The sequence below is a fragment of the Geotrypetes seraphini genome, chromosome 11 (genome assembly GCF_902459505.1).
Source record: "Geotrypetes seraphini chromosome 11, aGeoSer1.1, whole genome shotgun sequence".
NCBI lineage: Eukaryota > Metazoa > Chordata > Amphibia > Gymnophiona > Dermophiidae > Geotrypetes > Geotrypetes seraphini.
In genome coordinates this window covers 5,849,003-5,866,331 of record NC_047094.1, presented here as the reverse complement: position 1 = coordinate 5,866,331, position 17,329 = coordinate 5,849,003, and the positions used below count along the sequence as shown (strand labels likewise).

General features: G+C 42.3%; 1 protein-coding gene across 1 annotated transcript in view; it reads left to right on the top strand.

The window, feature by feature from the left end:
* The window catches only part of LMF1 (lipase maturation factor 1), a 376,591-nt gene that overhangs the window by 195,852 nt on the left and 163,410 nt on the right, over nucleotides 1-17,329 (top strand). Inside the window, exon 5 of the mRNA XM_033915111.1 lies at nucleotides 2,478-2,543. Within this exon, the coding sequence (XP_033771002.1) occupies nucleotides 2,478-2,543 (66 nt within the window). The remainder of the gene's footprint in view (nucleotides 1-2,477; nucleotides 2,544-17,329) is intronic.

The window sequence follows — 17,329 nt, the reverse complement described above, 5'->3', positions numbered from 1 at the left end:
CCCAGTTCCCCAGGATCTTAGGTTGCTGCACTAGCCATAAGGCTACTCCTTGACTCAAGCCACGGTGTCTCCAATTCCGGCAGGTCAGGGTCATCCTCTTTATTACATTAGCGACTTCTATCCCGCCTTAACCTTGCAGTTCTCGGCGGATTACAAAAGAGGTCAGCTGGACATTTCCTGGAGTGTTACAGGATTAGGTGCTAATTACAAGATTGTGTCTAGAACTGAAATGAGGGAATTTGCATCCAAATAGCAGACTTGAACAGATGCAATTCAATCCCCCTAATTCTTTATTTTAATATTAATTTGTATTATATGTATTATGTCATTTCTGTTGATGTTACTCTGTTTTATTTATTTTTTGACCTCACAATTTCGGTGAGTGTTGCTTTTCATTGTCTGGTGTTAAAATCCATTGAAGACAGTGAAATAAGGTGCATGAATACTTTGTAATTGTGTACAGACGGTTGAACCTCATGTGGCCTTTAGACTAGTTAGGCTTTCCTCAATTTGGCATATTGTGATCCTAATCAGAGTTCTTTTTACCATACATCAAAGCAGGGAGCATGAGACCACATAGCTTCAGGGCTGGGGGAGAGGCAATGATTGCCTATCTCCTCCTAGGAGACTCTTCAGGTGTCTTTCCTGATATGGCCGACTAATTCCTTTTTTTCTCCCTTCATTATTAAGACAAAGAAATGCAATCCTAATATGAAGGTTCATGGAACAAACCCAATAGCTTGGAAATGTCATGCTTCTGTTACTCAGGAAAGAAAGGCAGTTGCAGCTCCAGACACCTGTTTAGTAAGCAGTATATGGTCATCCCTTTTCAAAGTGGCTGCACATTGAAGCCTAGATTCTATAAACAGGTGTCCTATAGCTGTCTAACCAGCCAATCGGGAAGTTCCCCAGGCAGGCCACCTACATTGGAGGAGCCTCCAGGAGCATAGGGAGGCCCACAAGACCGCCTAAGCTCGCCTAAGGCTAGGCGAAGCCTTAGGCGAACCTAGGCGGCCGTACGCGTCTCCCTAGGCCAGCGGGAGATGCATACAATATAGGCCAGTAAAATGCTGGCCTACACTGTAAGTAGACATGGCCGCTACACTTATCGCTACAAGGGATCTCCCTGCCGCGATCCGTATAGTGGCTGTGGCCACCAGTCCCCCCACACCCCCTCCCCGGACAAACGGGTCTTCCTACTGGCTGGCCAGCAGACCCGCTTCCATTGGAATGAGGCGGGCCTGCCCCTTCCTAGTTCATTGTGGGATGCACTGGAGCAAGCCTAAGGCCTGATTGGCCCAGGCGCCTAATGGTTTTAAAAGTATTTCCCTGCAGTTTCATTAAGTGTCCCCTAGTCTTTGTAATTTTTGACGGAGTGAAAAATCGATCCACTTGTTCTACTCCACAGGATTTTATAGACTTCAATCGTATCTCCCCTCAGCCGTCTCTTTTCCAAGCTGAAGAGCCCTAACCGTTTTAGTCTTTCCTCATACGAGAGGAGTTCCATCCCCTTTACCATCTTGGTCGCTCTTCTTTGAACCTTTTCTAGCACCACTATATCTTTCTTGAGATAAGGAGACCAGAATTGAACGCAATACTCCAGGTGAGGTCGCACCATGGAACGATACAGAGACTATCCTGTTGCAATCTTATAAGCTTTTAAAATTATAACGTAATTACATTTTCGCTCAGCAAATTGTATTTCTATACTATTGCCTCCTGAGATCTCTAATCTCTGTATTTCCTCTGAATATCTACTGAATGTCCAGCACTCTTGATTGTAAACCGCCTAGAAGTCGCAAGATTGTGGCGGTATAGAAGAATAACATTATTATTATTATTATTTTTGATTCTTATTAATGGGACGAATAACTGTTTCCTTCTAGGCTTTGGGCATAATGCTTTGCTGAAGACTTTCATTAATTAGGGCAAGGATGAAAGGACCGAAAATTGCAAAATATCACTTAAGGATGATGGGGAGGATTGATTCAACTTTGGAACTCTTAATATTGTAAAAATTCTCCCTTACGTTCCAGTTCCTCTCTCCTATAGGGATAGTAGTCTAAGGAAGAGATTTATTCCAAGGTTTATATCCTTTAATAATTTTTTTCCTTAATGTTTTCATGTTGGAATTTACTCTGTATTACTAGAGTGAGTGTTGTAACTTGTAATGATTTAATAAATGCGCAAAAATAAAATTTTATTTTTTAAAAAAACCTCTGATATTTTTTCTCCTCAATAACTGATCCCTTGAGCTGTTAATCACTAGCTTCCACCCTGTTAAGTTCAATCAATTTGTACCATCTTTTAATCTTTGTAAACTGCATAGAACTTCACGGTCCTGCGGTATATAAACTTATTATTATTATTACCATAGTTCTTAAAGCCCTTAAAGCACTGAACTGATTTTTTACTATACTCTTTGCTACATTGATTGAAAACTCTAACGAGTAAATTTATATTCTGATTTCTGACAGGGGCTGATTAAAATCCGGGGAGATCACTGTTGGAGAGAGCTGACATGTATGAACTATCATTATGAGGTAGGCTCACGGTGACTTTTTCCTGTCATTAAATACTTTTATACATATGTTTTCTCCAAGGACAAGCAGGCATAATATTCTCACCTGTGGATGAACCCGGTACAGGTACTACCAAGTGTACTGTCATTTTAAAATTTTAGGCAATGCCCATACTGCGGGTGTGCTGGTGCCAAGGCCTGACATTGGCTCACTGGAACGGTGGCGGGACAAAAGCACGTCGGACAAAGCTGCGCCGACATTTCGGCACAGACAATTGCACGCAAGACTCCAGTGAGCCGCTGTAAAAGTTAATTTTAAAGAGCTCCGATGGGTGTGTGGGGGGAAACCCCCCCCCCCCACTTTACTTAATACTGTTCGTGCTGCCGTTGGGGGGTTTGGGGGGTGCAACCCCCCACATTATACAGAAAACTTAACTTTTTCCTAAAAAATTGGGAAAAAGTTAAGTTTCCTCTATAATGGAGGGTTCCAAGCCCCCAAACTCTCCCCCCAATGGCAGCGCAAACACTATTAAGTAAACTGGGGGGGGTTCCCCCCTCACACCCCCCATCGGAGTTCTTTAAAATTAACTTTTCCGGCGGCGCCCTGGAGTCTTGCGCCCAATTGTCTGGGCTCAAATGTCGGCACGGCTTTGTCCCGCGCGCGAATGACTGTGAACCCACTGGGAGTTCTTTGTTTTCTGTGAAATTGAAAAGCTTTATCTTCCGTTTTCTCTTCAGTGTGTTAAACTTGCACCCTTCTTTTGTGTCTTCTCGGTCTCCTTTTTTAAAATTGTTTTCATCATAAGAACATAAGAAGTTGCCTCCGCTGGGTCAGACCAGAGGTCCATCGCGCCCAGCAGCCCGCTCCCGCAGCAGCCCATCAGGTCCATGACCTGTAAAATGATCCTTTGTCTGAAAATCTTCATTCCCCTTTTTCCTTCTATGTATTAACCTTTCATAGTCTATCTCTACCTCTATCTGTATCTCTTAATCCCCGAATCCTTCAGGAATTTATCCAATCCCTCTTTGAAACCCCGTAATGTACTCTGTCCTATCACAACCTCCGGAAGTGTATTCCAGGTGTCCACCACCCTCTGTTATTTTTATCGTGTTTGGGTAGTTTACCAGAATTTGGTTCATTTTTGTCAACTTTTTATTGTTTTGGCCTTTGAACCACTTCAAGATCATTGACTATTTTCAGCATACTAGTTACTCAAGCTCCCCGGGCCATTGAGCCCTTTGACTTAGCATGAGCTGTTCTTGGTGTAATTGGCTAAAATAGGAAGAAATATAATACAAAACTCTCTAGGTAAAAAAAATATGCTTCGCTAACAATTTATCACAGAGTATGCATTACATAATCATCAAATATACGAATAAAAATGAAAATTTTGATGTGAAGTGCTCAGACCAACCACCTGTGTGATGAATGGGTTCAAGCAACAGTGGCTCATGGGACTATCACAGCACTCAAAATGTCCCATACCACCCCAAACCTTCTAAGAAAGTCAAGATCCTTATCGGCAGTGTTATTCCATTGCTGCCCTTGTATGCTATACTCCCCTGTGAAGTGACCCCCGATTTGGATTTTGCAAAATGCTTTATCAGGAGGGGAAACTCTCAGAGGCTGCATAAACAGGGAAGGACTACCAGCCAAAGAAGTGTAATTGGACCATTTCTGCCGCTGATCCACATAATTGTTTTATCTGGTATCTGGGTCCTGAACATTGGGACATTTGCTGTGACATCTGCTCTTGTGTGCAAAAGAGGTCACTGAAAGCCCGAAAACTTCAGCCTTCTATGATGCAGACATCGACATTGTCGCCGTGTGCATTGACACCGCATCCAGAGCATTGGGCATCAGTCACCTTACAGAGGCAGGACTCTACCTCATCTTCATCTATGCCTCAAGCATTGAGGGATGTGTCACGTAAGAAAGCTAAGAAGCATAAACATTCTTCCCCTTCTAGACGTAGCACTGTGTCCTCCCAAGCGTCGACTTCCTGGAAACATAGTAAACATTCATGCACTGAAGACCACTGTCCTTCCATCCAGCTGTGTCTCCTCGTAGGTGTGCCTGAAATTCAAGGTCTCCCGTGCCCCGACATCTGGTATAGCAGACTACTTCCATGCCAATGTCCGTCCAGAAGGAGATCCAGACTATGCTCAGACAAGAGCCCAGAAGTACATGGTTCAGTGTGGAGTATCCTTGAAGGATACTGTTGAATCAGAAAATTTAGGAAGTCAAAAATGGTGTACGTTCTTATAGTTTGAATATTAGCCTGATTCCCGTGTTTTGTATCATCTGTAGTTTGTTTAGACCCGCATAGAGGGAGTTGCAGTAATCCAGGTGGGACAGTATGAGTCTTAGTCGTCTCATTTGCCCTGTAAGTGTTGGTTGAAGTATCAGGGAGCCAGATGAATTACCTGTTTGAGGGTTGTTTTCCTGTTTTATTTAAATTTTGGTTCTGTCTTCAGGCCTTGTGTTGTATCTAAGAGAGGGGAGTTCTCTTCTATTTTTTTTTTTAACTGGCATTTTTTCTTGTCATATTCTTTCCTTCTTCCATCTTGTGGTCTAAGAGAACCTTCCCCTGTGCTTTTGTATATTATGAGTGCAGTGGTGTAGTAAGGGAAGGGGGGGCTGTCCATCCCAGGGGCACCGACACCCATCCTTCTCTCCGCCCTCCCACCTCTTTAATTTTCCCTGCGTGAGCAGCATTACGAACTTGCTGCCCGTGTTGGTGTTGCTTCTCATCAGAGGGATAGCCGACATGACGCGGGCAGCAAGTTTGTGATGTTGCTCCCACCTGCAAAATTTAAAAGATATGGGGGGGCGGGGGGAGGTCGGAAAAGAGCAGGGGGAGCGGAGAAGAGGGCGGAAGAGGGGCATCACCACTCCGGTTGCCACTGTATGAGCGATGATTTCTCTTTAGTGACATGTATATGAAGTTATTGCTGTCTATTTGAAATTCAGTAAATAATTTTAAAAAAGACAAAAATGTTCTTTATATTTGGGGAAACCCCAGTTTGTGTCCTCTTTGGGCAGCTGAGGATGTGACTCGAAGGAAGGAAACTATTCTGGAGGCTCTGGGTATTGGACAACCTCTCAAGTGGATTCAGCTCGCATGGTGTATCTTGGCCATCGGCGCACTCTTTTCTTCTCCAATAGTGACATATTGTGCAGTATGCTTAACTTGCCACTTGTAGATGGTGTCTGTGAAAGTCTTTAGTGATGAATTGTATATGAAATGTTCTGGTTCTGGTCTCAGTGATCAGCATGCTTTACTTACTTGCTGTTTTGAATGTGAGATGCTTACAGCATGGCCCCCAGACTTCAGTCTATCGTCTTGTCCTGAAGTTGGCTTGAAGGCCATAGTAGTGATGTATGCTGCAATGTGGACGGTCACTTATTCCTGTCCTGGAGTCATCTGTACTCTGGATCGATCAGAGCCAGTATGGAGAATCCCTGGGGTGCAGGAAAGAGTCCTGGTCATCAAAAAGGACAACATCTGGTGACCAGATTTAGAACTTTGCTGCGTGACTCCTGGCCTCACAGACATTGCTGCAGTGACAGGAATGAGTCTATCAAAAGAGAGGAAAAATTCCCAGGTAATCTGATTTACATTAGATCTATTTGATGATAGACATAGATTCCACCCACACAAAAATTAAGCAGCTCAATAATAAGATGCTGACAGTAGTCCAGCAGCAAGAAGTGAGCTATCCAGTCTTTTGCATTGAGTGTCACATGTATGATTATCTCCTAGTTGGTGAGAAATTATATTTGTGTGCTCACTGCAAAGAGCTCCTGGCTCTCAGACCGGAAGTAGTCTCTTCTATGTACCTCTCTGTCTCCCTCAGCGCCTCCAAGTCTGTAACTCTAGCCTCAAGGGAACAGACTTCTTCTCTGTCAGCTTCTGTGCTGCCTTGGAGGAGGGAGGTCTACTAAAAGGAGAACATCATCCTGGTGATGCAGATGAGGATCTAAATCCAGGTGCTTCAGCCATTGTAGTGGGAGTTTCAATCATTAGGCGTGCAGATAACTGGGTGGCTGGTGGGCATGAGGATCGCCTGGTCACTTGCCCGCCTGGTGCGAAGGTGGCAGACCTCACACATCCCTTAGCTAAGACATTAGATAGTGCTGGGGAAGGTACTAATGACATAGGAAAATGTGGGAGGGAGGTTCTGGACGCCAAATTTAGGCTCTTAGGTAAAAAGCTGAATATGGAGGAGGGCATTTTAAATACATGTGCAGTTGCCATGATTGCATGTAAGTGATTATTAAAACAAAGTCTGTCTCTGTTGTAGCATTTTAAGCAGCTCAAAGCTAATGGAGAAAGGTAACAAAACCTCTATAGAAATATATGATTGCCTGAAATAACCTCTTCAGAAGCCTTTTTCATATTGCAAGAAGGTGAGACGAAATTCTTCTATGTGCCTATCAAAACCATAGCTGTCAGTCCTTAGCCATACATGCATTGGGAATGTGCCAATAACTTTCTCAGCGGTAATACAATTCCTGCTTCTGGAGTCTTTTCTGTTTTCTTAAGAATTTGTTTTAAGCCTTGCGAGAGCTTCCTGTACAACTATTGGATTTCGCCTTTTCATTAAGAGCTCCCACTGTCAGACATACTTTTAGACCACCCAGTCCCTCATCACCTGCCTGTAATATTTTTTGGAGTGGTCTTTTCACTATTAATCAGGTTAATCCCTGCAACCCACTTCACAGCCACTTCATCAGCTCCTCATTCTGACCCTTTAAGTGGATTTCATACTGGTGCCCAACTTGTTAAACAGACAGAAAACAAAGCGAACCATCTTTCCTTTGCTCCCTCCAAGGCTGACTTGAGGAATTAGGCATTTTTTCTTAAAAGACTCTGGAGATTGGTTAACTCCTTCATGTCTTTAATACAGGTTGTACAAAGATCTGGAAACCAATACAAGTAACAGTTATTCATAGCTTAAATACAATGGAAAATATATTTCTATGTTTAACGTCCCTTGCTTTGTCCATCTTTGGTTATTGTATAATGAACTGTCATTAGAAAGCACTCAGAGGGGCCCTTTTACTAAGCTCCGGTAAAAATTGGCTTTAATGCATCCTTATGAAGGTCTTTCCAACGCACTAAGGCCATTTTTACCACAGCCGGAAAATGGCTGACTTTCTATATTTTTTTAAATTAAGGGCTATTCATTTTTTGAATTAATTTTGCCATTAGCGTGCAAGTAAGGTAGGACAATGGCAAATCCACAAGGAGCCAAAAGGGAGGTCCCAAACAAGAGGTTTATTGATAAACCACCAGAATTGAACAGACCTGACATGGAGCCATGTTTCAGCAAAGGTTGCCTGCCTCAGGGATCACAGAAATCTTATTGAGTGCTGTCAAATTACTGTGCTATCAAAACAGCTTAATGTATAAGTCCAAGACTTATCTGCCGCAAAGCTGAACAAAAAGCTACCTTTTTGAAGATACCAAGGGAAAATAACATGCTGAGCTTGTGCTGAGAAAGTTGAAATACAGAATTTCAAGCTGAGGCACCCAGGTGTAAATGGTCATACCTAATGTTGGCACACCAGTTTGGGTTTATGCTCGTATTCTAAATCAGCATCTTGGCGCACAGATGCCATTACAAAATTGGCACTTAGGTGTGCTGACTGGAGGTACCAAATTGTAGAATTGTCCCTGTAGAAGGTACATGTAGAGCAGGAAGACTAGGCCTGAAGGTGCCTATGTTGGGCCTATTTCATTAAGACCATATCTGTCTAATTTTGTAACATTGGGGTTGATATTCAAAGTCAGCTAACCAACCAGAAATGAATCTTGGTCAGTTATATTGAAATCTGTTTTTAATTAAGAGACCAAGCAAATCCCCCCTCCCCAAAACAGAATACTACAAAGCACATCAGAGCAAGAACAAACAGGCCTCAATATATACCATTAGCCAATAAACCCCTGAACCCCCCCCCCCACACACACACACATACACACAGTCAACCACACTGACAAAATAACCTTTTTTACCCAATAAAGCACCTTTACGAAGTAAAAGGCAATGGCTCTTATTAGATATCTTAAAGGCCTCTTATTTATCCAAAAGAAGGTCCATGACAGAACATGGTATCCGACGTAACAACCATGCCAAAAAGTGGACCACTATAGTCCAGAAGTGTTTAACTGTAGTGCAGGTATCCTGGTCAGTTAAATCATTTGTTCAAGGCAAACCACTAATCTAATTTTCAGCAGCACTTAACTGGCTAGTGCCGCTGAAAATAACTGGTTAGCACCGAACTGAAAACCATCTATATGGGGGGCCTCCCAGGGACAGAGTTCCAGTTAAGTTTCTTGGTTTCACGATAAAATTTACAGCAAAAAAGTTGAAGTAACAATTCAGAATCAGTAAGAACCAACCCTGCAGGGATATAAGTGTGACAACAAAAGGCGAAAGATTACAGAGTATGCCTTATGGAATTATTTGCAGTCCCTCTGCAAGTGTCTGTATGTATGTGCATTTATATTTGTGAATATGCCTACATATATGTATGTTTATATCTGTGTTTACATGTGTTTGGTGGCTCACTGGGTAAAAGCCTCTTCCAGAGGTTGTGGATTCAAATCCCAGCACATATTTTAATTGTGGCATTCTACCTTGCAGGTGCACCTTGATGATCTCACAATGAGGTCAGCATTGTGCAGCTGCACACCTCCATTTACAATGAAGTAGAAGCCATGCTAAGGTCTGCTTTTGCAAATGAAGTTATGTATGCAATCTATATATTTTTTTCATGCGCTTTCTTTGCTTTCAAGAATGAGCTGATTGGAGCACTGTTTAGTCAGAAAAAAGGGTAGCGTTTTAGCAAGAAAATTAAAGCTGTGTTTTTCATGTGCTGTGCTTCAGTTCATGGATCTTTTCCTATAATTAGCAAATACGTAGCATTTCTGTTTGTCCACAAAAATAGAAAGTTTTGCATGCAATATATCTGTTTTGATGTGCCCTGTTTATGTGGTTCCTTATTAAATGTATTTTTAGCTTAATAAAGCAAAAATAAAAACCCAGAGAGCTGTTTAGCAGATCGCATTAAGGACGTCCAAACTGTGCCTAAGTTCCGTCCATAGAACTCAGGTCTATCTGAAGCCCAAACTATGCTGAAAAGTAGACCACTTTTACAATGCCTATAGGACCTAGTTTTACAATTGCTATGCAACTTGCTAGCTCACTGTGTAGCACACTGTTTAAACCTACAGCCTTCTACCCTAATGTTGCTGATTCGAATCCCAGTCACTCTCTCTAATGGAAGAGAAATAAATAAAAGCATTAAACAGATCCAACTCCCAGTATCACAATTATAATGAAAATCGCCATTCTAATAATCATAATAATAAAAGATTATGACATTAAGGATATTGTCGCCTAAAACCTGATTCTCTAAAGGACGTCTAAACAGTGCTGAGCGTCACTGGACGCAAAAGAAATGCAAGCTCCCCAGTTAGCTTTAGTTTCAGGTTAGTTCAGCTGGAACTGGAGTACGAGGGAATGATTCTTTCAGGAGTTGTATGATTTCTCTTCTCCTTGTCTTTTAGGCATTCTCCAGATATTTGAATGAGGATGCAATTTTCATGGAGATGATCGTTTGAAGGATTCAGATAGAACTTTATTATCGCTTTCCTTTGAGTTTGGCTTTATATAATGTATAAGCTAGTGACAGATGTACTTACTGATAACACCCCCCTCCCCCCTCCTTTTTATTTATTTTTTTTACATTTTGAGGGTGTTGAAACTGTCTTGGTAAATGTTGATGAGCTGTTTCGAGAAATTCAAGTTTGAGCCAATGCTTTCTTTAAAAAACCCAAAGAATTGTTAAATCACCAAATCCATCTAATAAGTCAATACCAATCTTTCTTGGTCATTTAAGGAAATACAGCTTAAGTCTCTGAAAGTGACAGAACCAAAAGTAAAGCAATCTTTTTAACTAGAAAGTAAGATAGAAAACATAATGAACATTCTTATGTAAAATTCAACACTTAGCAGGAAAAGAGACACTAAAACATAAAATTCTTCCATTTTCTCTACAGCAATTTGGAAATAGCCTAATTCTGTAGCCTACTTATATACAAGGGTGACTCAAGGCGCCCCCCTCCCCCCTAAGCATCCAAAATAGGGGTGGGGCAAGGGCTGTCCCAACTATTAGGCAAGGCTGGCCAGCTGCCTAGAGCAGCAGCTTCTTAGAGGGTAAATGACAGCAGAGCCTTTTAGGCCCAGCTCAGCCATGTTTAAAGCAAAACAATCGAACCTGCCAGACAAACTCAAAGAACCCTGTTTCTCGCCACACATACTTTGCTTTTCAGCAAAATCACAAAGGAAATTGATGATGCTCAAGCAACAAGGAGCAAAATGAGAAAGAAAAGCTCGGTTTGAGGTAGATCATTTTCGGTATCGTCAGGTGGTGGACTTTATTAGTCGCAAGGCTATTAGTGATCTTTGCCTCGAGGAGACCCCCTTGGAGTGGGCCCTTATGGGGACTAGTGGTCGGGGGTGCATTTCTAGGTTTTATCAGGCTCTCATTCGACAACAGGCCCCCCCCAATTAAGTTTATTGGGATTTGGGAGGGGCTCTTACGACCGGTTGGGCCAGCTATAAATTGGGAGCGAGTGTTTATTCGATTGCTTCGTGTTTCTATAGCTAGCTCTTTGGTGGAAAATGGATACAAGATGCTGTACCAATGGTATCTGACGCCCCAGCGCCATCATAGAATGTACCCCCAGGTATCAGATCTTTGCTGGAGAAATTGTGGTCAGCAGGGCACCTTTCTCCATATTTGGTGGGATTGTCCACGGGTTGTTCCCTATTGAGATATGGTTTTTGAATTATTGTCAGATATTTTCCATACTATTCTTCATCGTAACATGGGTAATGCTCTTTTACATCTTCCATTAGCTATGTTACCTGCTAAAGCACATAAACTTGCATGTTTTATTTTTACGGCTGCTCGACTTTTATTGGCTGCCTATTGGAAACAGGCCTATCCCCTGGGTCGAGTGTTTCTATTGCATAAAGTGACTTTTATTTATTGTATGTCTAAACTGATTGCTTTGCTGCATAATCAACTTACTCCCTTTTTAAAGGTATGGGATCCTTATGTTCGATGGTGTGATTCTATAACATGACTCTTGCTTAGTTTTCTTTTTATTCATTGCACTCATCTTCTCGTGTTTTTTCTTTGTATAAATTGACCCTGGGGTGGGAAAGGGAAGGGAGGTTTGGTTCTTTTGGTTGTATTCTGATGCATTGTACTGAAGAGATACAGTACAACAGTTTGTATTTTTGAGCTTTTGGGGGGGAGAGAGGGTTTGTTTTGTGGTAATTTTTGGATTTATGTTTGCTGTACCTCTGATGCTTTGTATATTTTTGAAACATTAAAAGAAAAGAAAAAAAAAATAGTTATCTGGGATGTGCAGCTCAGAACTAGCAAAAAACAAAAGGAATTGACCCCGAAATATCCACAAAGAAGAAAATCCAGAGAAAACAAAAAAAAACTCTGTGGAGTGATGATGTTCCTAAATGGACTTTATTTGAAAGTGTCAAAGTTCCAAAGGTACACTGAAATCATCCACATAAAATAATTCCATCCACATAAGAGCCTTAAAGGACCTAGTCCGCTAGGGATGCAGGACCCAACACGGTCCGCGTTTTGACAAAAAGTCTTCTTCAGGGGTCCCTGGGGGTCCTATAAAGATGAATACTTGGGAAACAATTGTGTGGTGAGCCGGAAGTGAGACACTGCTTGCATTTGCAATGCTCAGAACTAGAACATTTCTCCGGATTTTCATGTTATCTGAGCAATAGCAACACAAAGCTCTCCACTGCCAGGCACATTGTGAAATACAAAACCTGAAAAGGGGCTCCATACCTCTGTACCTTAAGAAGGATATGGCATACTCGAGAGGGTTCAGAGGAGAGTGACACATCTGATAAAAGGGATGGAAAACCTTTCATACGCTGAGAGATTGGAGAAACTGGGTCTCTTTTCCCTGGAGAAGAGGAGACTCAGAGGGGATATGATAGAGACTTACAAGATCATAAAGGGCATAGAGAGAGTGGAGAGGGACAGATTTTTCAAACTTTCGAAAACTACAAGAACGAGAGGGCATTCGGAAAAGTTGAAAGGGGACAGATTCAAAACAAATGCCAGGAAGTTCTTCTTTACCCAGCATGTGGTGGACACCTGGAATGTGCTTCCAGAGAGCGTAATAGGGCAGAGTACGGTACTGGGGTTCAAGAAAGGATTGGAGAATTTCCTGCTGGAAAAGGGGATAGAGGGGTATAGATAGAGGATTACTGCACAGGTCCTGGACCTGTTGGGCCACCGCGTGAGCAAACTGCTGGCCATGATGGACCTCTGGTCTGAGGCATTGCTTATGTTCTTAACTCTGAGCAAGCGTCACACATCACATAAAAGAAACACTGGTTGCATGTGTTTGATGGCAAGCTATGAGGGTTAGCTGGTTTGATAAAGTGTTTATATAGTGCTGTTGTTTAGTGCCACAGGTAGTTTGTGTGAGTGATTCATATATGCTAGTGTAACTTTTACTGTACAATTGTATCTTTCTTTCTGATTTCTTAGCGTCCTAGTAACCTGTTGTACCATGGAGACTTATTGGGCCAGAGTCAGTAAAGGGTGCTGCAAACTCAAAACCCTATAAAGCAGTGGTCCCCAACCCTGTTCTGGAGGACCACCAGACCAGTCGGGTTTTCAGGCTAGCCCTAATGAATATGCATGAGAGAGATTTGCATATAATGGAAGTGACGGGCATGCAGATCTGCTCCATGCATATTCATTAAGGCTAGCCTGGTGGTCCTCCAGGACAGGGTTGGGGATCACTGCTATAAAGGTTCCAGGCTGAGCACCTTACACCTGGAACAGACCCCCTGAATCACTAAGTCAAGCATTGTCCCTGGTTGTATTCAAATCCAGGCTCAAGACCCACTTGTTCAAGGCTGCTTTTAACTCCTAACCCCTACTTGCTGTTAGGCATTCATGTCTGATTAACTCCCAAACCCCCTACTTGGGCTCTTCTGAGCAGGGACCTTACAGTGCTGCAGAAGTGATGAGTATTAGTAGTAGGTAAGTTCATTTCAACTAGTGTTTCTGTTTTTATAGCAGTTCTAATTGTATCAGTTTTGCACCAATAAAAAGTAATGGAAGCTGCAAGACTGCAGCAATAATTTGTTGGTCCAGTCTACGAGAATTATTTGTACTCCAGCCAAGAGGTATTCTCTTTATGAAGGCAGTTTATAAATCCCAATAAATAAAAATATTCCAGTTGGAAATGACTAGAGTCTTAGGTGGAGTTGAAGATGATAATGGAATATCTCTGGTGATTATTCTTTCTGTGCCTAAAATGTCTCTCTTTAGACTGTGATAAATGTTTGTCTCTTTTGGTGACTGTGTTTTTTTATGACATTATTTTCTCCAGCCTTTTTTGCACAGCAAGAACTAAGTCCTATATGGCTTCTATTCAACTGTATGAAAAATATCTCGTATTATCGTGCAATTTCAACTTTTTTCCCTTCTGCACCTGAAAAGATAAAGAAATACAAGTATTCATACACTACAAACAGTCATAAAAACATACAAGTCATACACTGCAGATAATGAGTTATACTGTATAAGGAAATGATCACATTGTTGTTCTTTACAGCAAAAGTTTCACTGATGTGAAAGGGTTAATGCAAGTTTATGCTCTGTTGTGCCCAACTGACCTTTCATCTGGTGATTATTAATCATTTTCTAGTTCCATCTTTTGTAAAATCCTAAAGGCCTGCAGAGACACAGAAAGCCTTTGTCTTCTATTTTTTTAATTTATAGTTTCATGTCAGTATCAAACAAAAGATGACTTCCCATCCATTGCCTTTCAGATAAAATGCCTTTGCAAGCATGACTGCAGAACCTACAATCTTATGCACATGCACACACAAACACACATATTAGCACAAACCAAGAGTTAATAGAATAATTTGAGTTAAAAAGGATTGATATAAGAATGAAAGTTGCTGGGGAGGTTTTACCTGTAATAATCCCTCCCCTTCCTCAGGTCCAAAGATAATGGATAGAGTATTTCTTAGGGGTTCACTCTAGATGCCGCACTAACTATTAAATCCTAAATCTTGAACACAATAGAATCTGCTTTTGTTGTTTAGTTTTAGGATTTCATAACATCAAAATCCTGTTGTCCTTTCAAGACTTGAATACTCTGCTTCACTTACTAGTCATCTTGAATCTAGACTATATCAATGTCAAATGATTCAAAACATGACATAACATAACATTGGATTTCTAATTGGTGCCAGTTATTGGTAACATACAGATCTGTGCCCAGTTCATCTCTAAGTAGCAGAATTGTACATTACATCTTGTTTTCTACTCCATCCCCTTGGTTTGATAGTGACTTCATCAAAGGCACATCCTAGCACTCCAAAATTGCTCTGTTGTTCATTCCTTCCAGTTGAAAACATGCAATCTCTACCAGGCGTGCACTGGGACATGCAATGTGATGAACACATGCTAACAGGGGGCAATTTGAAAATAAATGCTCTGAGCAGATATGGTGGTTGAGTTTCTTGAGGGCTTTGTATCAGTGTAAGGAATTTTGAACATACCATTCCTTCATAATCCTGCTACAAAGTTACCCATTGTTCTTCTTTCTGAGGGTGAATCATCCCTCATTTGCAACAAACTTTCATCATTTTTCCACCAAATTCCTGTAAATGTTCTCTTGTTCTTGTGCACTTCAGTAGAGATTAAGATATCACCCTGCCTGGCTTCTCAGTATCGCTCTCACCAAAGCTGTGAAGCATTAGTGTCTAGGCTGTGAAAGTGCAAAACCAAAGTTCTCAGCTAGTATAGGACTTAACTGAAATTACTGCAAATCTTACAACTGTTCTGTGCCAAATTTAAGTAGTAGGTACGATGAGGGCAAAAAGCAGAGTAGGAAACGTACTCAAGTTGGTTGGCGTCTATTTTGTCCAGAGACTTCATTTTTGGCAAGAAAAGGCTTTGTGAGTAAAAATATATTTATATTTAAAGAACTAACCTAAGAGTGCAATAGTGAACTTGGCCTTTTCCAAAGAACCTCCCTGATGCATTTCCTTTTGCAAATTCAGCCAACTTGCACAATGTGGGTATAAAGCATCCATGGACTTTGTGCCTGCACTGAAGCAGACAGAAATCGTGCATTGAGATTAGATTAAACAATTTCTACATGTCATGTAGGGCAAGGGGCACAATAATTAACCCTTACACAAAACATAAGATTATTTAATTGTTGCTCCATACATAGAGAAATTTATTGAACAGAAGGGAACATTTTTACTTTGCACAATTCTTTCTATATATGGTTTTCTTTTCTAGAAGCTGCATACAATCAAGACAGATGTTTTCCACTGAGAAACTTGGTTTACCAGAATTAGATAAATAAGGCCAATGGTATAGATATTCTAAATCCAAAACCTCTTCTTCTATCTCACAAAGCTACTTCTGAACAAGCCAGATGGACAGATAGAATTGTTGTTTCAGTATTGAACAGAAGTAGTAAGTTTTTGAAATAAGCATTGATAAAGAACTGACATGAATGTTACACTCACATTAACAAGTGAGAGTGGCTGTGTGCATGGTTATATTCTTCAAAAGAGAAAAAGACAAGGTAGTTTTGAGTATCTTTTGAGGATGCCTTAGTTGCAAGATTCAGTACGCTTGTACTGTGAGATGATGCCTGCTGGCTGTTATCACTCCTCCAGAACTGCCCAAAGGCTTAAAACTAGCCTTCCCCTCTCCACGCGTCATCCACTATTCAGGCAAACTGGGAAAATCCCTTCTCTTCAAAATCACAGGTCTTTGGAACGACCTCACCACCCCGCTGCGGAACCTGAGCTCCCTTCAGTTATTCCGCAAACAACTGAAAACCTGGCTTTTCAGCAAATTGTAGCTCTATCCTTCCCCCCTTTCTCTCCCCCCTTCTACACATAAGTTCATGTAATCCTTTTTCTTCTTCTCTACCCACTATTTTAAGTTCTTGTAAACCGTGTCGAGCTCCATTCTCATGGAGATGATGCGGTATATAAACTTAAGGTTTAGATTAGATTAGATTAGATCACTGTTGTCCTTTGATGTACCGTATTTTCGCGGATATAACGCGCGCGTTATACGTGATTTTACGTACCGCGCATACCCCTCGCGCGTTATATGCCTGAGCGCGGTATAGAAAAGTTTTTAAACATAGTTCCCACCCCGCCCGACGCCCGATTCACCCCCCCAGCAGGACCGCTCGCACCCCCACCCCGAACGACCGCTCGCACGCGCTCCCACCCGCACCCACGATCGGAGCAAGAGGGAGCCCAAGCCCTCTTGCCCGGCCGACTCCCCGACGTCCGATACATCCCCCCCCCCCCCCCGGCAGGACCACTCGCACCCTCACCCCGAAGGACCGCCGACTCCCCAACAATATCGGGCCAGGAGGGAGCCCAAACCCTCCTGGCCACGGCGACCCCCTAACCCCACCCCGCACTACATTACGGGCAGGAGGGATCCCAGGCCCTCCTGCCCTCGACGCAAACCCCCTCCCCCCAACGACCGCCCCCCCCCCAAGAACCTCCGCCCGTCCCCCAGCCGACCCGCGACCCCCCTGGCCGACCCCCACGACACCCCCACCCGCCTTCCCCGTACTTTGTGTAGTTGGGCCAGAAGGGAGCCCAAACCCTCCTGGCCACGGCGACCCCCTAACCCCACCCCGCACTACATTACGGGCAGGAGGG